Source organism: Chlorocebus sabaeus, chromosome 12 (genome assembly GCF_047675955.1).
Source record: "Chlorocebus sabaeus isolate Y175 chromosome 12, mChlSab1.0.hap1, whole genome shotgun sequence".
Classification (NCBI taxonomy): Eukaryota; Metazoa; Chordata; class Mammalia; order Primates; family Cercopithecidae; genus Chlorocebus; species Chlorocebus sabaeus.
Genome location: NC_132915.1, coordinates 102,070,835 through 102,092,568, shown reverse-complemented (window position 1 = coordinate 102,092,568; position 21,734 = coordinate 102,070,835). Strand labels below are relative to the sequence as shown.

Here is a 21,734-nt window from a genome sequence, read left to right as displayed (position 1 = left end):
CTCTCCCCTTCCTCCCTCTCCAATCGCTCTTACGAAGTGGGGGGTCCCCTGCCCCTATCTGGCCTCCTTGTCCCTTTCTGACAAGGCAAGGCAGACCTGCTGAACATCCCTGTCCCTTCTGGTGTCCCCACACAGCTGTGTGTGTGTTTTCCTGGGTTTGTCTGCGAGTTTGCATGTGTCTGCACGTGGCTCTGTCCCTTTGTGCCTGCCCAGGCTCAGGCCCCGAGCCCGCCCCCTGACAGTGCCTCCCCCTCAGGCCCCTCCCCACTGCTGCTCCAGATTCAGGCTTGGGGGGTGCGGTACCAGGCAGTGGGCCTGCCCCCAGAGGCCACCCCTGCCCTTGCTGGGGCACAGGTACACATGCTTCTCAGGTCACTGCCTCATGACGCCATTGTCCTGGGGCTTGCATGGAGGGCCATGGACACAGAGAGGACATTTAAAAAAATAGAGAGAATTTAAGCTTCCCAAAAAAGAGATGGGGAGGAGGTGATGGAGGCCAAGGTGGGGCTGGGAGGCGAGTGGCCGTCGAGAGCTCTGGGTCCCTGGGGATGACAAGGTCTCTGTGGGCAGGACACAGCCCCTGCCCAGGCTGTGCCCATCTACCGATCTGGCTGTACCCAACGGGCAATGGTCAGGCCCTGCCGGCCGAGGGGAGGGCACCGTATGGCTGTCTGTAGTCTGTGCGGAGAGCAGGGCGGGGGTGGCCAGGCTGGCCGCAGAGGCTGGCGGTCCCCCCCAGGCCCCTGCCCAAGCGTCCGTGCGCCCAGCTGGCTCTCAGGAGGCGAAGTAGGAACTCTGCATGGAGTAGAGCCGGTCGATGGGGTTCCCCACGCGGGCCTGCAGGGAGCCCACGTCTGAGGAGCCGAGGAAGCAGTCGCTGAGGCTGGTTAAGGAGGTATCGCTGTCGATGTCGTGGAAGATGGAGTCGTTCCCTGAGGGGGCAGAAGGGGTGTCAGGACCGGGGTGCAGGCTGGGGCTCCTGGGGGCCCTGTTTGTCCCATGGGCTGTGTGACTGGAGGCCAGGGAGAGATAGGATGGCCTGCTGACTAGTGCGGGCCAAGAGGGGCCGGGGCCCTTCCTGTCAGCAAGAGGCAGGAGGGCCGTGCTGGCCATGCTGCCTGAGCCCTGGGGCAGCAGGTGGCTGTTATGTCCCCAGGTCTGCCTGGCCTGGCAGAGGGCAGGGGCTGTGCTGGGGTGGGCGGGCGGAGGTAGGGCGGCTTACCATAGGGGTTCATGTGGTCACCTGGCATTTGGGGCGGCGTGAGGCCCTGCTGGAAAGGGTCGCTGCTACCGTAGGGGCTCTGCTCCATGGCCACGATCTGCTGCTGCGGTGGGGCCAGTGGCGTGTAGGAGGCCATCATGCCCTCCATGCGGCTGGACAGGACCTCTGGGGGCACAGTGAGCCTTCACCCACTGGCCTGGCCCACGCCCTCCCAGCTATACCCCATGGCCCGGCTTCACCGGCAGCCTCCCCAGTCTGACCCCCTTCTGACTGCCCAGGCACCCCACTCTGGCTGAAGCTGTCCGGACACTGACTCCCCATCCCCTTCCCCAGGTGCACATTCCAGCTTCTCCAACAGACACAGTTTACCAAAAGCCAGAGGCCTACCCTCCCCACCTTCCTTCCTCCCACCACTCCGCCCCTCCAGGGGATCCAGGGAGGAGGCAGACCGCACACAGGCAATAGTGATTCTGCCCTGCAGCTGGGAGCACCAAGGTCCCAGACCCAGGCCAAAGAGGCCCTGGGAAGACTTCCTGGAGGAAAGGGCCCTCACCCTGATGTGACTTAAAGAACTAGCAGGGGCTCGACAGACTGGAGCAGGGGAGGCAAGCCAGGCTGAGGGGCGGCACACGCATGGACAAGACAGACCGCCGGGTAAGTGAGGGTGCAGCACGCGGGGCCAAGAGCCAGGGAGAGAGGTCAGTGTGGGGGGAAACCAGCTGAGAGGGACCACAGGTCATGGGGAGCCCTGGGGCGCCGAGCTGGGTGGGGGTCCCCGAGGCCGCTGGGAGCCGAGAGAGGGTTTGGTAGACAAGGGTGAGAAAGGCTGGAGGAGGAGACCCAGGCTGGGGCCAGTGGGGGAGGAAGCCAGAGGAAGGGTGGGATCTCTGTCAAGGTGGCTGTAGAAGAGACAGCTCCTAGGAGGGTGCAAGAGACATGAGAAGACTTCATTCCCCAACTGGGCACCTCAGCGGTTCAGCAGCATGGGATGAGAAAGGTCAGAGGTGACTCCTGGTTCCTGGCTCGACAGGGCGGATGGTGGTGCCATTTGCAGAGAAGGGTGGGGAGGAGCAGGGCATGCCATGTGCATGTGGGCAGGATGGAGGGAGGCAGGATGGAGGGTACGGCATGGGCTGGGATGAGCTGGGGGGGACTGTGGGACCTTCTCAGGGAGGCTGTGTCCAGGAAGTAGCTGGGAACACTGAGGGGTGAGACACAGTCCAGGACCTGGCTGGGAGACCAGAGGCAGTGACTGCAGCCCCAGGAGGGGCAGAGGGGGAAGCGAGGAAGAAGCAGGCGCTAAGGCTGTGTCCTTAGAAGCCCAGTCCAGCCTGGCCCCCAGTGCCCGGGTATCTGCCCATTGGTGCCCTGGCACCTGCCCAGAAGCCTCCCTCTCACCGGGGCGCAGGCAGCTGTCTCCCGCCCACTTCAGCAGCCCCAGGGAGCTCCCTGCTCCTCCCTCATGGCCTTGAAGGCCCAGGAGACCAACCCTGGCTCAAGATTTTGATATGGAAACACAGTTTTTGGTAAAGCCCAGTGATGAGGAGGCCTGATTCATGCCCCTGAAACTGGTCCCTCCCAACTCAGCAGGTCCCTCACGCCCTGACAAGCTTTGTCTGCAGAATTCCAGCAGGGGGGTAGTGCCATCCTGTTAAAGGTATAGGCTTTGAGCTCCAGGCTTGGGGCTGAGGTCCAACTTTGTGCCTTACTGGCTGAGGGATCCCAGGCAGTCCCTCAGTTTCCTCATCTGTGAAATGGGACATGGCGATACCCTTCCTTGCAGTGATCTGCGAGGACAGGGCGAGATGGGGTGTGCTGAAGGCTGAGACCCGTGTCTGCGCGCAGTGACTGTGAGGAGACCATTGCTGTTTTGACTGTAGAAATTCTGCCAACCTTCCAGTCCGCCACTCTGCCATCTCTCCTCCCTGGATCCCCTAGTCCCCATGGCTTCTCTATTTCTCTGTATCTCAGTGGTTTTAAAGCAGAAGTTTCCTGGGATCTGATGGCCTTGGTGGAAGGCTTTTCAGAAGTTTTGTTAAAAGAAACATCCCAGGCCCCTTTGTCCCTAGCCCTGGGACAGGTGCAGCCCTGGTCCCAGCCCTGGCCCAGGCTCACCCAGCCCCAGCCCCTGCCCCAGCTCACCCAGGCCCAGGCCCAGCCCCAGTCCCGGCCCTGGCTCACCCTGGCCCAGCCGCTGGGAGTTCTGCTGCTCCTGCTGCTGCTGGTGCCGTCGCGCCAGCTTCTTCATCTGCAGGGATAGCGCGGTTCAGGCTGGTGCTGCCCCTCGCCTCCAGGCACAGCCAGCCCTACGCCCCTTGGACCACAGTCTTCTGGCTGCCCCCTCTACTCCCACCCTACCTGGGGCCAGTGGGGGTGGAGGGTGGCCTCTTACCTTTGCTCTTTGGTTCTGAAACCAGACCTGGACCACACGTACACTGAGGCCCGTCTCAGCTGCCAGTGTCTCTCGGACCTGGCCCAGAGAGAGGAGGATCAGGTCAGGCCATCCAGGGGCAGCAGCTGGGAGATGGCGGGTTTAGGGGGATGATGGGATGTGGGGGGAGATGGAGGATGGAGGGATGTCCCTGCCCCCAGCAGGAGCAGGGGGTGGTCTCCAGAAAGGCAGTGGGTGTGCGGGCACCAGCCTCAGCTCTGCCCCCCGGCCGCCCCTCACCTTTCGGCAAGGCTTGGACGAGACCTCAAAGGAGGCCTTGAAGGCTCTTCGCTGCTGTGTGGTGAGGATGGTCCGGGGTCGCTTGGGCCTCCGCGGGTCCTTCCCGTCATCCCCGCTGCCCTTGCTCTGGCTGCCCTGCCCCTTGGCCGGCTTCATGTCCCCATCTTCATCCTCGCTCTTCACTGTGGGGGACACAACCCGGCCTGTGAGGAAGGGGCGGGGGCAGCCTGGGCCTCAGCCTTGTCCCCTTAGGCAACCTGCTGCCCAACAGGAGCCTGTCCCCCTCTGTCGATACTGCCATGGCTCCCCAGTGCCCCCAGGGTAAGGTCTCCTTCCCTCCCCTGGCCCACAGGCCCTGCCTCGCCTGGGCCCTCGTCTCCTGCCTGCTCTATCCTGCGAGTACACATGGTATGCACATGGCTGTGTGGACATACACGAAAGTGTGCAAGCAAAGACATGCGCCGCAGATATTCACACAAGAGTGCTAGTGACCACAGCGTATGCACGCACACACTCAAGATGCACACTCACCCGCTGGCACACGCACATGGGCCCACAAAGGCCTCGCGCATGCAACTCACAGGCGTATTCACACATATGGGCCCAGGCTCACAGGCAGGAACGTACAGGCAGGCATGCATCTGGACAGACACACACAGCGTGTGGAAGCATATGCACTTCGACCAGCGCTGCAGCCACACCCACCACACACACACGGCACTTCCCTGCCCCAGGTTTGGATCTCAGAAATGCCAGCAGCCCCAGATGGATGGCCAAGCCTCCCCAGCCACCACTGGGCCTCCCACTGCCCCCACCCAGGCTGGTCTCCTTTCTTCAGTCCTCTTCTCCTTGGAGTGTGAGGAGGGTGATCTGCTCCCACTGAGACCCCCTCTGCTGGGCCTGGCCAGCCTCTGCTCTTCCTCAGGAGCCACGGGGCTGGCTGCAGCGGTGCCCTGCCCAGGGATGGGTAGGGACAGATGGTGCTGCGCTCACTGCCTCCACGCAGGCCCTGGCCATGAAAACCCTTCCCATGTGGCAGATCCTGTTGCCAGAGGGCTCCAGGTTACCCATGGGGCCTGGCAGACCGGGACACCTCCTCTCCATGCCCCCTGTTCCAGTCCTTCCCCACTGCTCCCAGGAACAAGGGCCAAAGCCACCTCCTGGCCTTTCCCTCCTTAAGGCTCACTCCTGGTTGGGCTCGCCCTGTCTGCCAGGAGGGTTTCAAACTGGTCTTGTCCTTTTGGGGGCTAGAGCAGAGTAGGGAGGGTCCTTTACCCTGGGAAATGGGGTCTTCCCCTCTAGCACAGAGGGCCCAGTCCCCTCCTCTCGGCTGGGAAACAGAGGCTGGCTCGGGGCTGTTTGCTTCCCACTGAGGGCTCCAGGGGGCTGAGGAGGGGAGGGCACATCAGATCCCTGCCTCTCAGGCATCCCCAGCCTGTGGACCGGGTGCTGGTGAAGATCCCTGTGGAGCTGGGCTGCGGGTTGGAGGGGGGGGGGGGCATCAAAGCAGAGACGGCAAGGGGGGTGGGCCAGAGAACAAGAGGTGTGTGTGCACACAAGCACAATCCACAGTACATGTCAGCATGTGGACAAACATATATGTGCAGCCATGTGGATCGGTGTTTAGTGCACAAGTGTGCTGTGTCACGTGTGTATGTGTGTGTGTGCTCAAGTGTGTACACTTGTGTGTGTGTACCTGGGTGTGGCTTTTGCATTCCCAGATAGGTGAACACATATCTCCACATATATGTACATGTATCCATGCTCAGGGTAGGGGTATTCGGGCGTGCATTTTATGTGTTATGTGTACACATGTGATCACACACGTGTTTATGTGTATGGATGTGTAGGTCTCAGGGGCAGTGAGCCTGGGGGCATGCACGTTCGTGTCATGTGCACGCAGGTGGACACATCGGTGCGCGTGTGCATCTGGATATGCATGCACCATCTGTATGCGGCTCAAGTCCTGGAAGCAGGAGGTGGCTTCTCCAGCCGGGACTCCCCTCCAGGACACCCCTGTGAGCCCCGTCCCCGAGGCCTGCCCCCAGCTCAGGCCAGGCCTCACCGGAGTCGGACTCGTCGGGGCTCACAGAGCTGAGCAGGTCCTTCTCCTTCTCGTAGTCACCCTTGCACAGTAGCTGGCCCTCCTTGAGCACGAACTCGTCGCCCTTGCGTAGCTGCCGCTCACACACGCAGCAGCAGAAGCAGCCCAGGTGGTACACGCACTCCAGCGCTCGCATCACAAACTCGGTAGGGGCGATCTTCTCCATGCAGCCGCTGCACTTGGCCGCGAAGAGCCTGCGGATGCACAAAGCGGGTGTGTTGGCTGCGCTCACAAGTCCCTCCCAGAGGCCACTCCCCTCGAGGGCCTCTCCCTCTTGCCGCCCTGACCCTCAGGCCCAGGTGGGAGGGAGAGGCCTTCCTTGGGCACCGGGCCAGACAGCAGAAGGGCCCTGCAGCCCTATTCTGCCCACAGGCCCCCACAGGCCCTGGGGTGGGTGTTGGCATCCTGCCTAGAGTCACCTGTCCCGGGCATGGCAGCTCAGGGCCCTTCCAGCTCAGAGACATGGTGGCCACTAGAGGGCAGTGTGCAGGCTCCACCCAAACTTTCCCTGGGGGCCAGGTCAGCCCCTGTCTGGAAAGGATCCTTTCTTCCTCAGCTCCCTGGTCTCCCTCTCCTCTGATCCTCCCTCACCAACACATCCAAGCAATTCCCTGCCCAACCCACTGCCCAGCCTGGGCCCCTCCTCTCCTGCCTGAGCAATTGCCTGGTCCCCTCTCTGGGCTCCTGGCCTCTTCAATCCTTCAAACCACAGCCCACACAGGGGTCATCATACACACAGGAGCCTGGGGATCTTTCTAAAATACAAATCGGATCAAGCTGCTTCCCTGCTCCAGACTCTTCCATGGCTCCCTAGTGCCCTTAGGAGACCATCTGAGCTCCTGAGGCTGGCACTCAAGGCCCTTCATGATCCTGCCTCTTCCCTCTCTACCCTCTGCTTCCCCAGGCTGCAGCCCCAAAGAACAGCCTGCAGTTTCTCCAGAGCACCATCATGGCAGCCTTTCAACACATCTTTCTCTGTCCTTTGGCTTGGTTAACACCTTCCCATCCCTCTGTCTCAGCTTATGCATCTCCATCACAAACATATTCACTGAGCACGTACACAGTGCCAGCCCTACTCTAAGCATCTTATGTGCAGAGATGCATTTAATCCTTGCAACAACCCTACAAGAAGAGAATGAACATTAGCCCCATTTTAGAGATGAGGAAATTGAGGTGCTAAGAGGCAGAGTCACTTGCTCAGAGTCACACGGGTAAATGCTGGAGGCAACTCCCAGGCTGGGCCTAATCCAGCTCCCATATGACAACGTGGTCCCATCTCCCATCATCTCTGCAGACAAACGAGGGCGGCGGGGGCCGGAGGGGGTCTCTGGGCCCCGGCCAGCACTAGCGGGAGGGGCTAGGCAGCATGGCCCCTCCTCTGCTGTGTCTGCTGACCGCTCCTCCCGACACGCCTCCACCCTGTCACGTGTCCTGCTCTGTGGGAACTCAGCTCAACAACATTTTGATGGAAAAATTTATGAAGAATCAAATTATTGCTGCTGGGAGGGAATTAAAACCATTTTTCATTCCCGGCGTCCCCGGGCCACGTCTGCGGGCGCCACCTTGGGAGCGCTGTGCACATCCCATCCCTCTTTATGGCCCGCCATCACGGGCACAGATTACAGCTGCAATTCTCTACTAATCGGTTCTGGAACAGAAATGGCCATAAATGGGAGGCACTCGCCTGCCTCCCTTCCCGGGGCTGCCATCAGAACCGCCCACGGCGAGCTGGTGGGGCGAAGTGGGTAGGGCCGCTTTGAGCTCTGCATGCTGCCTGGGCACTGGCCAGAGCACTCAGCAGGGGGTACCCCCAGTGACCCCTGCCACCCACCTCTATTCTACCCAGCAGGCTCCTACTCATCCTGCAATGCCCAACTCCAATGCCACCTCCTCTGGGAAACCTTCTCTGATGCCCCAGTCTGGGGGAGGTGGCCTTGTCTATGCTCCCCTGAGCTTCCCCCAGCCTCAGTTTACTCCTGTAAAATGGAGATGTCAAGCCCTTCCTGAAGGCTGTTGTCAGGATTCGAGGATGCTGAGCATGTAACTCAGTGCATGGGTATCATAGCAGAATGACAATGCACGTCCCTGCTGGTGCCCAACTCTACCAACTTTACTGGGGTTCCATGAGACAGGACCTGGTCCCATCTGATCCTCAACCGGGGGCCTCCATGAGTGTTTAGAGTAGGTGAGTAAAGGCCTGGGGTGAGCTGAGGCTGAGGCCAGGCTCTGCTCTGGGCATGCTGGACCCCACCAGCCTGCAGGGCATGGCTCTGCAAGGGGAATGTGGGCTGGATTCTGGCTTTAATTTGGCCCTCTGGCTGAATCCCCTTGTTCAGGGCACAACCTACCCAACTGTCAGTGATAGCTTCAGGCAGAGGCCCTAGGAATCTGGCTGGCTGTCCAGCTCTACCGAGGGGCTGAGGAAGGAGCTTGGGTTTGTAGAACCTGGTGTTCTGACATGGAGGGTGGTCCTCCCCCAATCCCCACTGCCCCTCTGTCCCCTCCCCACACATCACCTGACCTAGTGGCCATACTAAGATCTGCAGCCTGACCTCTGTGGCCTCTGAGTGAACAGACACTGGCCATATCGCTGCTAGCATGGCAGGGCCAGGGTCTCAGGGTCCCGGGCCAGGGTCAGCACACCTTGGGTGACTCCCGGAGAGGAGACCTTCTCAGGCTGGGGAGAAGGCAGCAGGGCGGGTGACCTGCATTTGCAGTCAAAGCCACAATGCTGGCTGTGTTCAGAACAGCCCGCTAATGCCTTGGCAGCAGGGGGTCGATTGCTACTTTCTCCAAACTCATCAACACAATCTATTATTAATACTTCTCCAAAGGCTCGGTGCCGCCATTACGGAGGCAGCGCCAGCCACTCAGGGCATCATCTGTTATCTAGATTGCAAAAACTCGGGAAATAAAACAAACTGCACGCACTTTATAAACAGCATGCGCCATCCGTTTGGTCTCCAAGCATCTCTCCACCCAATAAAACGTCGGGGGGGATGCATGAAATACTCACTCCCAATTATGGGGCTGCCTTTGTCTACTGTGCTGGGGTGAGAGCGACTAATGGCGTGTGTGGGAGGGGTTGGGGATACCAGCGGGGTCCCCTCTTCTCTGTGAGTCCCCATTCCCCCTCTCTTCGTGCCTCCCACCACGGAGGACTATGGAGCCAGCCACTGAGAAGCAGGCCCAGCCACAGACAGGTGGCACTAGAATCACAGGGACTTGAGTTCCATGCCTTGTCCCACCACTTGCTAGCTGGGGACCGGGCAAGTAATTTGTCTTCTCGAGTCTCAGCTCACTCATCTGTACAATGGGCTGGACAACATTGCCTGCATCTCAGCATGAACATGTAGCGAGTTGTCGGTGTAAAGCAGCGGCTGTGGCGGGCACAGTCTCCCTAACTTCCTCACTGTGCGGCTTTAGGCAAGGCATTTGACCTCTCTGAGCCTCAAATTCTTCATCTATAAAATGGGAATGATCAGGCCGGCGCGGCGGCTCACGCCTGTAATCCCAGCACTTTGGGAGGCTGAGGCGGGCAGATCACTTAAGTTTAGGAGTTCAAGACCAGCCTGGGCTGGGTGCAGTGGCTCACGCCTGTAATTCCAGCACTTTGGGAGGCCGAGATGGGCGGATCACGAGGTCAGGAGATCAAGACCATCCTGGCTAACACGGTGAAACCCCATCTCTACTAAAAATACAAAAAAATTAGCCGGGCGTGGTAGCGGGTACCTGTAGTCCCAGCTACTCAGGAGGCTGAGGTAGGATAATGGCGTGACCCTGGGAGACGGAGCTTGCAGTGAGCCGAGATCGCACTACTGCACTCCAGCCTGGGTGACTGAGAAAGACTCCGTCTCAAAAAAAAAAAAAAAAAAAAAAAAAAAAAGACCAGCCTGGCCAACTCGGTGAAACCCCGTCTCTACTAAAAATACAAAAATCAGCCGGGTGTGGTGGTGCACGCCTGTCATCCCAGCTACTCGGGAGGCTGAGGCAGAAGAATCGCTTGAACCTGGGAGGTGGAGGTTGCAGTGAGCCGAGATTGTACCACTGCACTCCAGCCTGGGTGACAAAGAGAGACTCCGTCTCAAAAAATAAAAAAAATTAAAAAAATTTAAAAAAAAATGGGAATGATCATCCCGACCATGGGGTTTTTGGCAGGGGCTGGATGTATTTAAAGCCCTTGGCACCACGCTGGCATGAAGAAGGTACTCCATGTTTCTTTCGTTCGTTGCGTGCCCAAAACGCCTTTGTTGCTCACCTTTGCTAGGGTCTCCACAATTCCTGGAGGCAGCCTCCCTGATGCTGACTGGGTTTACAGGGCCCCGCTGTGCCTCCTTCTCACCACCACCCCGGGTTCTGGCCAGCCCTTCTAGCTTGTTTGGCCTGATCTGGACAGGGTACTCCTGGCTCCATTATCAGTCTCAGAACATTATTGAGGACGAATAATGCTCAGTTATCAGCTACCTGCATCACCTCATTCAATCCTCACAGAACCCTCAAAGGACGATGCTGTTTCCATTCCCATTTTACAGAAGAGCACAGACAGGTGCAGAGGCCGGGTCACTCCTTCAAGGTCACACAGCAGCGTCACCAGATACTCCAGATACTCCCTTCCTGATCTGTGCATCTCCGTGTGCCTTTGCTCATAAGCCGCCCTTATCCTGGGCCCTGGGTACCATGCCCGTATCTGTCTGTTCCTGAGACTTGGGGCCCAATTCACCCCAAGTTCTTATTACTTAGCACGAGCCCGGCCTCCAGAAGGTGGGGCTGGCCATATACATCTCCCCCACCTCCAAACACATTTTTCCCTCTGTGGTGTCATCTGATATTATGGAGTAAGAAATTCCACCCAGCACTTTGGGAGGCCGAGACGGGCGGATCACGAGGTCAGGAGATCGAGACCATCCTGGCTAACCTGGTGAAACCCCGTCTCTACTAAAAAAATACAAAAAACTAGCCGGGCGAGGTGGTGAGCGCCTGTAGTCCCAGCTACTCAGGAGGCTGAGGCAGGAGAATGGCATGAACCCGGGGGGCGGAGCTTGCAGTGAGCTGAGATCCCGCTGCTGCACTCCAGCCTGGCGACAGAGCGAGACTCGTCTCAAAAAAAAAAAAAAAAAAAAAAAGAAATTCCATTTTCAGGGATGTCCCTCCTTTGAAGAGTCCAGGCTGTGAGAAGATAGCTCCATATCCTCTGAGTTTTTATGGCTTTATTTGTTTAATTCTCAACTTATTAAACTCATAAGGCTAATAAAACTCTGAAAACCAATGTTTTCAGGAGCATTTGAACACAGATTACAAATCTGATTAATTTCTCTCTCTTTTTTTTTTTTTTTTTTTTGAGGCGGAGTCTCACTCTGTCACCAAGGCTGGAGTGCAGTGGTGCAATCTTGGCTCACTGCAAGCTCCGCCTCCCGGGTTCACGCCATTCTCCTGCCTCAGCCTCCTGAGTAGCTGGGACTACAGGCGCCCGCCACCACGCCCGGCTAATTTTTTGTATTTTTTAGTAGAGACAGGGTTTCACCGTGTTAGCCAGGATGGTCTGGACTTAAATCACTGACAACTGCAGAGACACACAGAGTATGGCTGATTCTTTCACCTCCAATAACACTGGCTTTCCTTATGTTCTGGGAGGACTCCAGCTTCTCCAAGCAGGTCTTCATGGCCAGATCTGAGGGTCCAGACAACATGCACTGGGCTTGGAATCCCAGCTCTATCACTTCCTGGCACTGGACTCTTGCACAAGTCCCTTCTCTTGAGCCTCTGTCCCCAACTGTCCAGTGGGGATGATGACAGAGACTGCTTTACAGGGCTGGACACAGGAGATGGGCTCAATAAACGGCGATCATGATCACTGTTATCAAGTCTCCAGGACTTCCTGGACTTCCTGCTTGCCACCCTTGCTGAGTCAAGATCTCCTACCCTCCTCTGAGGGTGCCATTCCCATACCCCATCACTGCCTTTTACAGTGTATGTGGCTCTTCCTTGGGTTCTCAGAACAGTTCGCACTTCACGCTCCACTCAGGTCTCTGTACTCTCAGCGGGCCTCTTCCACCCCTCAAGGCAACCCCGTCCAGCCCCTCTGCCACAGCCTAGGGGCAACTCCCAGCCTTTGTCCAGCACACTGCTACCTCCCACTTCAGAGATAAACCAGAAGGTTAGGAGAGAGACACCCAAGGTTTGGTCTTGCCTCCTCATCAAGTTAAATTAGATTACAAACCCTCTTCATTTCTGAATGTCCAAGAGCACCCCAAAATGTCAGGATAAGCCCAAAGACCTCGCTGTGGCACTCGAGGCCCCACCCACCCTGTGACACCCAGCTCTCGCTGCCAGGCTTCTCACTGCTCTCTGAACATAGCAAGTCCCTTCTTGCCTCCTTAGTGCTTAAAATTCCATCTGCTTCCAAGGCCTGGCTTCTCTGCCCCCTTCCTTTGCTTCTTGCTAAACTCCTCTTCATCCTTGAAGACCCAATTCAAGTGTCACCTCCTCTGTGAAGCCTTCCCTGATACCCAGAATCCCAGCCTCTCTCTAGTTATTTGTGCGTCTAAAGTCCCGACCAACCTAGAAATCAGACACTGGGTCTAATTTACTGGCATGGAGGAGGTGGTTAGTGTTTGTCAAATGAATGAACAACCTTGTGTGAAATGAAATGGGCAGCCAGGTAGCACAAGAAAACAGCAGGTATTCTGCTCCTAAGGGTCTGAAACTGCCACCGCGTAACAAGGTAAGTGAACTCGCCCTCCCACCCCCAGCCCCTTCACAACGACACAACTTGGGTCCAGTTTGTTAAATTTGTATCAGTGGAGTTCCACGCATGCTTCCTGCAGGACTGGGAGTCCCCAACCCCAAAAGCACCCTCATCCCCTGTACCAAGGGAAAGACCCGGGGGGTACCATGTTTGTACTGATTCTTGTGACCGGAAGTGATTGGACCAGGCCTGAACATCTGATTCAAGGCGGGCCAATCAGACCCTCTGTCCTGTGTGCCTTCCTTCCCCTGCTCACTCAAGAGCTCTGTCAGCCCCCACTCCATCTTCAGTGGCTCCCACACCTCCATCGCCAGCTGCACAGCCCCGGGTGATTCACAACCCTTCTCCAAGCCTCAGATTCTTGTTCTGTCAAATGGGGGTTTGACCTGTCCCTCCCTGGGTAATTGAGAATCTGGTGATTTTAACCCATGTGGGAAGGCTTGGCCCAGCGTCTGGCACAGGAAGGATCTCATTAGGTGTGTGCTGTCTTCTCCTCCCCAGTCTAAGTCTCTGGAACTTTCTCTTCCTTACCTCCCATTTTTGTCTGAAGCCCCGTAATCGCACTGTTGGGTTTGTGCTCTCCCTGTCTGTCTGTCTGTCTGTCCCTTTATGGGTATGCGCCGCGCCACACTGGAGACCAGGCAGATTCCAGACTGGTTTCCTTTAGGGCCGCTCCATGCCCAAGACCCACGGCCCCTGCAGCAACCACTGCTGGGTACACCCTCCTCCCTCCATGGGGACCACGAGGTTTGGTCCCGCAACTGCAGCCCTTCTGTTCCCACCGGCTACACCCTCTCACATTCACCCAGCAAACACCGGTGGAGGCTGACTCTGGGCTGGGCGCACGGAAGACACTTGGGGCATGGAGTTAGACGGAATCTCATCCCGTAGAACACATGCTTGGATGGGGTCCGGGGGCATGCTGGGCAAGCAGAGAGGCACAGAAAGCACCAAGAATCTATCTGGGAACTTCCTGGAAAAGGTGACATGACACATACTTAAGAACCTGGTTCTAGAGCAGAAGGAATGGGTTTGAATCCGGGCTTTGCCACTTCCTGGTTGGCTGACTTGGGACAAGCCACCGCTGCTCTCTGACCTGGTTTTTCCCATTTGAAAGCTGGCGATCCCAATTCCCACCTTACGGGTAATCATCATAATGTGTTGACCTCCCTGTGTCACACCTCCTTCCTAGGCTGGTGGCGAGGTGCCCAGGACGGCATGGCTGTAGAGCATGTTGGACAGCAAGCACTCAGTGTGGTGGCTAAGGTTATGACTGTTGGCGGGACTGGGCTCTGATGATGCCGGCTGAAGGATGAGCTGCAGTTCACAGGAGCTAGGGGACAGGACCCTAGACACTCCGGGGGTCGCGGCTGCTGCTGCTAGAGTCAGCCTGTCACTTGGAGAGGGAGTCGCCTGGCCTCCTCCCTGCCGGACTCGCTGACATCTCCCCCACGTGCCTGCCGCGTCCTTATCATTCCAGGCGTAGCTGTTTTTTATTTTGAGACAAAAAAGGGCCTGTTGATGGGGATCCAACTCAAACCAGCTGCAAACATCTGCTTTGATGCGGCGGCCGCGGGCCGGGCGGGCGGCGGCGGGAGCCGCGGGCTGGGGCCCCGGTACGCGCGTCAATCACGCGGCTGGAATGCGAGGCGAGGCGGGCGCGCTCTACGGGCCTCGCGGGGCCTCTCCCAGCCTCCCGGCCTCCCCAGGCCTCCTTGCCGCGTCGGGGCCGGGCCTGCAGCGAGGGCTGCCCCGGCGCTTCCTGCGCGGCCCGGGCGCAGACGCAGCTGTGCGGGGCCGCCGGCCCCTCGGCCCTTTGATCCGCGCCAGGGGCGCTGTCGGGAGCCCCCAGCCGGGGCTGGAGGTCACGGGCCAGGGACAGGGAGGGACGGGCACAGCCGGGAGCCCGGGGAGCCATCCCGGGCCAGCCTGGCCAGGGAGGCCCACATGCACATTTAGCGATTCCACAAATATTTTTCTTTTCTTTTTCTTTTTGTCTTTTTTTTTTTCTTTCTTTTTTGAGACAGAGTCTCACTCTGTCACCCAGGCTGGAGTGTAGTGGCGCGATCTCGGCTCACTGCAACCTCCGCCTCCAGAGATCAAGCAATTCTCCTACCTCACCCTCCCCAGTAGCTGGGACTACAGGCACGCGCCACCGCGCCCGGCTAATATTTGTATTTTTAGTAGAGACAGGGTTTCAAACCATGTTGGCCAGGCTGGTCTCGATCTCCTGACCTCGTGATCCCCCCGCGCCTTGGGCTCTCAAAGCGTTGGGATTACAAGCGTGAGCCACCGCACCCGGCCCCACAAATATTTCTTTACCGCCTGCTATATGTGGGCCGGCGCTGTCTGGAGGCGGGACTAGAGCAGCTAGCAGAGAGACAGCCCCTCCCAATGCCCCCACCCCCAGTTCCTTCTTATCCGTGGAGGACATTCTCATAGGCGGGAGGACAGTAACACTGATCTATTTTAACACGTAGATAAATCCATTTCATACAGAGTATGACGAATGGTGACTACAAGGCAAAGAAGAGTGAGACAGGGAAGAGAGATGGGGCCGCAGGTTTAGAAGGGACAGTCAGAGGCATGAATGAGACACACATTCCAGCAGGCACCTGGGGGATGGTATCTACAATATCGGGGGAGGTGGTTCCTTGCACAGGGAGCAGTCAGTGCAAAGGCCCTGGGGAGGCCAGGCTCCGTGGCTGACCTCTGTAATCCCAGCACTTTGGTAGGAGGAGGCTTGTAGATTGCTTGAGCCCAGGAGTTTGAGACCAGCCTGGGCAACATGGCCAAAGTCCATCTTTATCAAAAATAAAATAAAATAAAATAAAATAAAATAAAATAAATAAATAAGAAGGGCCCTGGGGACCAAATATCTGGGGTGTGGCTGGAGCAGATGAGTGACAGGGGACAAAGTGCAGGTAGAGCTGGGGGGCAAAGGGGACAGATCACATGAGATAGGGACCCTGGGAAGGTTGTGGCGGGGGGCGGGGGGCTGTGATCTGATTGGCATTTTATTTTTTAAAGTTTTTATTTATTTATTTTTTGAGACAGTCTCGCTCTGTGGTCCAGATCAGAGTGCAGTGGCGTGATCTTGGCTCACTGCAACCTCTGCCTCCTGGGTTCAAGCGATTCTCCTGCCTCAGTCTCCCAAGTAGCTGGGATTACAGGCATGCACCACCACACTCGGCTAATTTTTGTATTTTCAGTAGAGAAATACAAAATTTCTCTACTGAGAGAAATTTCACTATGTTGGCCAGGCTGGTTACGAACTCCTAACCTCAAATGTTCCACCCACCTCAGCCTCCCAAAGTGTTGGGATTACAGGTGTGAGCCACTGCACCTGGCCCTGATTGGCATTTTAACCAGGTTCCTTAGGCATCTGTAGGGGGGCACTGGGTTAGAGGGAGGAGCAGGGAGTGGCTTTGGGAAGTTAGCACAGTGAAGGTGTCGGCTCAGAGCCAGGAGGGCGAGGGAAGCCTTGCAAAGGCAGACAGGGGTCCGAGAGGAAGCAAGAGAAAGGATGGCATTGGGGATGAGTCCAAGATCTCCCAGCTTGAGCGCCCGGAATGACGGAGGTGCCACTAAAGGACATGGTGTCTATGGGGAAGCAGGGGAAGAACGGGGAGGGCAGCCCTGGATGTCTTAAGTCTGAGCTGCCTTCTAGGCAGCCATGTGGATATGTCCAGGGGCAGCTGCTTGTGTGAGGCTAGAGTTCGGGGAGAGGTGCAGGCTGGAGATGCTGTGTGGGGGCTGCCAGGATGCAGACACATCCAGAGATACACATCACACAGACACACTGCTACAGGGTGGACAGCCGTGTCCATGTGGCTTGGCACCTGACCACTGGTTTCCCACCTTTGGGGTTCTGACTTCTGATGGGTGATGGGGATATTGAGGCTTCTGCGGGAACCAGACCTTCCCTGGTGACAGACAGGTCAGGTGCAGGTAGGAGGTGGAGCATCACATCCCTCTGACCATCCTTCCCTGCATCCTTTCTGGGTGGACTTGGGACTCTAGTCCAGGCTAGAAGAGTCACAGGAAGTCCTGGGCCAACCGGGCATCAGGGAGGTTGCGAGCTATGATGCGCCAGGCACTGTGCGAAGGGCTTTACCTGTACTATTTCATGACCTTTGGGTTCACCCTCTTCCCCCTTCTTTCTGCCCCTTCACTAGTGAATTCAATACATTTGATGATTTGGTGATTCACCCACTTATCTAACATTTACCCAGCACCTACTATGAGCCAGGCCCTCTCCTGGTCTGCAGTAGGAACCTTCTCTTCCCACCTGCTCATCAAACCATTTGAGCTAATCCCAGGTACCTTCCCCCATTCTTACTGAGGTCACCAGCTCCTGGTTACCAAATCCAACATTCATTATTATCGTTATTATTGCTTACTATAATGTACTGACTGTTTCCCACATAGCAGGCTCTGGGCTTTATTTGCCCATGGGTTCCTCCTCTATAAGACCCCTGCGAGACAGGCATCATTGTTCTCTTTGCTAGAGAAGAAGGTACTGCTTGAAGAGGGTACACAGCTGCTTAGTGTCTGAGCTGGGGTTTGAGCCTGGTACATTGGGTCTCCCAGCTCCTGCTCATCCTCCCAGACTCTGTGCTTGCTTTCCTGGACCTCCCTGTTCTTGAAGCCCTTTCCTGCTTTAACCTCATCTGCCCTGGCCACCTCCCAAAAACAACTCAACACTTACTTCATCAGCACGGAGCTGCTGGGCCTCTGGCCTGGGCTGGGGACACCACGGTTATAGGGTGATGATGGCACCCACAGTCCAGAGGGCTGACAATGCACGTGGAAGGTGAGAAACCCTGGGCCACGGGAGGCAGACACCTTTAGATTTCTCTCCAGGGCCCTGCATGGCCAGAATAGGCCAGGCCCAGAGCCAGGTGCCCAGGAAGGGGTGGGGGATCCACGGCAGTCTGAAGATGTGCAAACTCAGCCGGGTGGAGGGCGGAGTGGTGTGGCAGGAAGGACTTTCTGGAGACTTCAAAGAGTTCAGAGGATTCCAGAGGGGGAAGTGTTGGGGCTGGGATGGGAATGTGTGCATCTGAGGCCAGAGTCAGGCTCTGTGTAGAGGTGGAAAAGCAGAGAGCCCATTCTGGAAGGGAGAAGTTGAAAAACAGCAATGGCTTGAAGGAAATGGAGGCCATTTTCAGGGTTAGGAAGACAGTGGATCAGGTTGGGAGACAGTGGGTCAGGTTGGAGTGTGGGCGACAAAGAAAGGTCAGGCTGGACACCTTGCATGTTGGGCTAAGGAGGACAGGTCGTATCTCTCTTGTTCTCATCAAATCATCCATTTATCCACTCATCCATCCATGTATCCATCCACCCATGCATCCACTCATCCGTCCATCTGCCTACCCATCTATCCACCTGTCCCCCATCCACCCACCCCTTCAACCAATTATCCACCCATACAAATATCCACATGTGCATGCATCCATCCTTCCACTTACCCATCCATCCCCCACCCATCTATTACCCATCCCCCACCCATCTATTACCCATCCCCCATCCATCCACCCTCTCAACCAGCTACCCATACAAACATCCATGCCTCCATCCAGCTCACAAATTCTTAGCTACATCCACCCTCTGCACCAGCTATCCATACAAACATCCATGCCTCCATCCGCCCAACAAATACTTAGCTACTTGCTCGGTGCCAAACCCCAAGTAGTGACTCAGTTCCTCCTGAAAGGGCAGAAACTTTCGCTATATGATTTGTCTATTCTGTAGGCACTAGCGAGCATCCACCATGACTAAGCTCTGTGCTAGGTGACGGGGAATCAGCAGGGTCACAGTCTTCAGGGGGCTCCTGGTAGAATGGGAAAGCAGGTATTCCATGTGAGCGGAGTGTCAGATCTCCAGGGTACCACTGGAGTGTCCAAGTGGCTGACCCAGCTGATACTTTGACTCCGCCATTCTGACTTTAAGGATTTTGGACGGCTGTCCCTAGACCATAGCATTTTAATTAGGGTTATAACAACACTAATAAACCTTTTTTGAGCAAGTGTTTTCTGGAACAAACTCCATTAAAGCAATTTTTTGATCAATGGTCTTTCTAGTACAGTCAAATAATTTTCTACTTTGCCCATTATTTCCCTAAAATTATTTTCATTGAGATAAATTATTTTTCATGAAAAATTTTCCATAAAGCTTTGCTCTAGCATCAGGTTCTTGCCTGTATTGGATCCTGCTGATGGAGTCTTTGGTTAATTTGTGGCCGGTGACCCATTTACCGTGGTCATCTCACTGTTGTTAGTTATATTTTGTATGGATGATTTTACCAAGTTAAATTTTCCCCAGGATCAGGATGGGTGGTTTTCAACGTTAACAAAATTACCAAAGTTTATTACTACAAATTTTACCAGGCAGGTGATAAAACCATGCTCAGGGTAAAAACCATGGGGTCGAGACAGATTTGGGGGTGTCATATGTTGGGTTCAAATGTCCGGCTTCAGCTGGGGTCCCACAGACTAAGGGAGCTCCTTCTTGTCCATCAGAGACTCAAAGACAGTGACACCTCCCTTTCTTGGTTAGGCTCCTGTGGCAGCTTCTCCAGTCTTTTCTTTCTTTCTTTTTCTTTCTTCCTTTTTTTTTTTTTTGAGATGAAATCTCGCTCTGTTGCCCAGGCTGGGGTGCAATGCACGATCTTGGCCCACTGCAACCTCCACCTCCCAGATTCAAGCGATTCTCCTGTGTCAGTCTACCGAGTAGCTGGGATTACAGGCACAGGCCATCACGCCCGGCTAACTTTTCGTATTTTTAGTAGAGATGGGGTTTCACCATGTTGGCCAGGCTGGTCTCAAACTCCCAACCTCAAGTGATCTACCTGCCTTGGCCTCCCAAAGTGCTGGGATTACAGGCGTGAGCCACCATGCCCAGCAGTTTCTCCACATTCTAATCACCCTCTGAATGAGCCTGAGTTTATCCTTACACATAAGCCCTTGAGGCATGGAGTCCAGTAGCTCTGTCCTCCAGAGGGAAAGATCAACCATCTCCTCCCTTATTTCCCAACCTATGCTCCTCTGAATGCAGCCAGAGATAGCACCAACTTTGTTAGCCCAGTCATGGAGGGCCTTACTACCAAGTCTCTTTCCTGAGATCTGGACTAAGCTTCCTCCTCCCCGCAATGCCCTTGAGTACATGCCTTGTGTTCTGCTCGAATGTTTGAACCCAGGCTGTGAAAGAAGCTGGCAGACGCTCCTAGTAGACCTTACACTCACAGGAACCAGCCCAGCCCTGTGCTCAGAGCTTCACACTCAGGGGCCTCACCGAGACCACTACCAGGGGTAGGAGTCTCTTCCTTCCATGGGTCGCCCACCTGGTGAAATGCAGAGCTGGGGTCCCAGGTCAGGGCTAGTAACCGCACACTCTCCTGCCTTCCTGGAGGTTGGGAAGGTAGTTGGAGACCGGGAAGCAAATGACCCAGAGGTTTGGGAGCCTGACACCTGCTTCTAGCCAGTGGTCTGTTGTGCCCGGCTTTTTGTGGGGACATAGCAGTAGTAGGTGGGCAAGATGAGTCCCCTGGCTGAGTCATCCACAGAGGCCTGAGAGAATATCCTGAAAAGGGGGTGCCAGAGAGGGGCAGGACTCCCTGCTGAGCCCAGGGGAGCCCGGAGGGGAGGGGGCAGTAGCAGGAATTAAAAGGAGGTATATGAAAGTGTGGGTGCCACTCATTTCCTGCCAGAGACAGGGACCCTCTCCCAGGGATGGAGAAGAGAGTCTGGAGGACCACATCCCTAGGTCTCCTGCAAACTGGCTGGGGACGGGCAAAGGGCAGGCGAGGCAGGTCGGGGCCCGGCCTCCGGGACAGGCAGGGCATGCCGCCCGCCCATTTAGTGGGTAACTGATCACTCCACGCCCCGCCCCAGCCGCCCGCTGCCTGCCTCAGCCGCTTAATCACCGCCCCGCCCGGCTGCATTAGCATAGTAATGGCCTTTAAATTGAGCCTCTTTGTTTTTTAATTAAGCTCCCAGCAGGTACAGAGAAGAGCGATTATTGAGGAAGCTGCCAGTGCTAATCGCCCGTAGTCATTTGACAATTAAAAAGCGCCTAGCTTTAACCCTTTCCCCTCGCCCGCAGCAGTTCCCCAGCATTTACCCAGTGCCAACTGTGCGCAAGCTCTCCCTACGGGATCTGCGGACCCTACCCCTGGCAACTCCGAGAGATCTGAGTGGTCTCTGCCAACACCTCCACTTTGCTGATGAGCAAACTGAGGCTCAGAGAGGGGAGGTAACTTGTTCAAGACACCCAGCTTGGGCATGCAAGAACTCGGGGGGCGGGGAGACAGGTTGCTAGAGAAAGTCAGCCACCTGGTCTTTGCACCTTGTCCTGCGCTCTGCTTGGAAAACTGTCCCGCTGTGAGTCTGGCAAAATGCTTCTCATCCTTCAAAGGCCAGATGGGCACTTCCCAAGCCCCATGGCATGGGGTTCCCAGGGTATTCTCCTCTTCCTGCCAGTTCATCCATTCCCCCAAATACTGATGCAGTGCTTACTGTGTGCCAGGTGCGGTGCTGGGTGCTGGGGACAGCAGCGAACAAGTCGCTGGGAGACAGCCCATCCTGGGGACTGTGGTGGGGAGCGAGTCAGAGAAGGCCACTTTTCCGAAGGCAGAGATTTGGATTGAGATGGGGAGAGGAAGGCAAATCAGCCAGGCAAGGATGGGAGGTGACGGAGAGGCCAGGCAAGAGAGAAACACTGAGTGCAAAGGTCCTGAGAAACAATGAGAATCAATGAGAAATAAAAGGTGCAGAAGGCTGCAGGGAAGGGTGGGTGCCTGGAGCGAGAGGAAGCCGGGGGAGTGCAGGAGCCTGCCTGTGTGTGCAGGGTCTTACACACTATCTACTTAACATTTTTTATCTTAAAAATAATTGAATTTGTTTTCGAAGAGGCAATGCATTCCATAATTTAATACTGAAATGTACAAATACAAAAGGGTGTTCTCTGCATCCTCCTCTACCCCATGCCT

General features: G+C 56.1%; 1 protein-coding gene across 2 annotated transcripts in view; it reads right to left on the bottom strand.

The window, feature by feature from the left end:
- Nucleotides 1-278: 278 nt before the first annotated feature.
- Nucleotides 279-21,734, bottom strand: part of LMX1B (LIM homeobox transcription factor 1 beta) — an 82,722-nt gene continuing 61,266 nt past the window's right edge. The window contains exons 3-8 of one of the 2 annotated variants that reach the window (XM_008006217.3): nt 5,959-6,191; nt 3,894-4,075; nt 3,615-3,692; nt 3,404-3,470; nt 1,223-1,387; nt 279-932 (exon numbers count right to left, since the gene is read on the bottom strand). In XM_008006217.3, coding sequence (XP_008004408.2) covers nt 775-932; nt 1,223-1,387; nt 3,404-3,470; nt 3,615-3,692; nt 3,894-4,075; nt 5,959-6,191 — 883 coding nt within the window. In that variant the 3' untranslated portion in view covers nt 279-774. The remainder of the gene's footprint in view (nt 933-1,222; nt 1,388-3,403; nt 3,471-3,614; nt 3,693-3,893; nt 4,076-5,958; nt 6,192-21,734) is intronic. The other variant, XM_008006219.3, reaches the window with a different exon arrangement.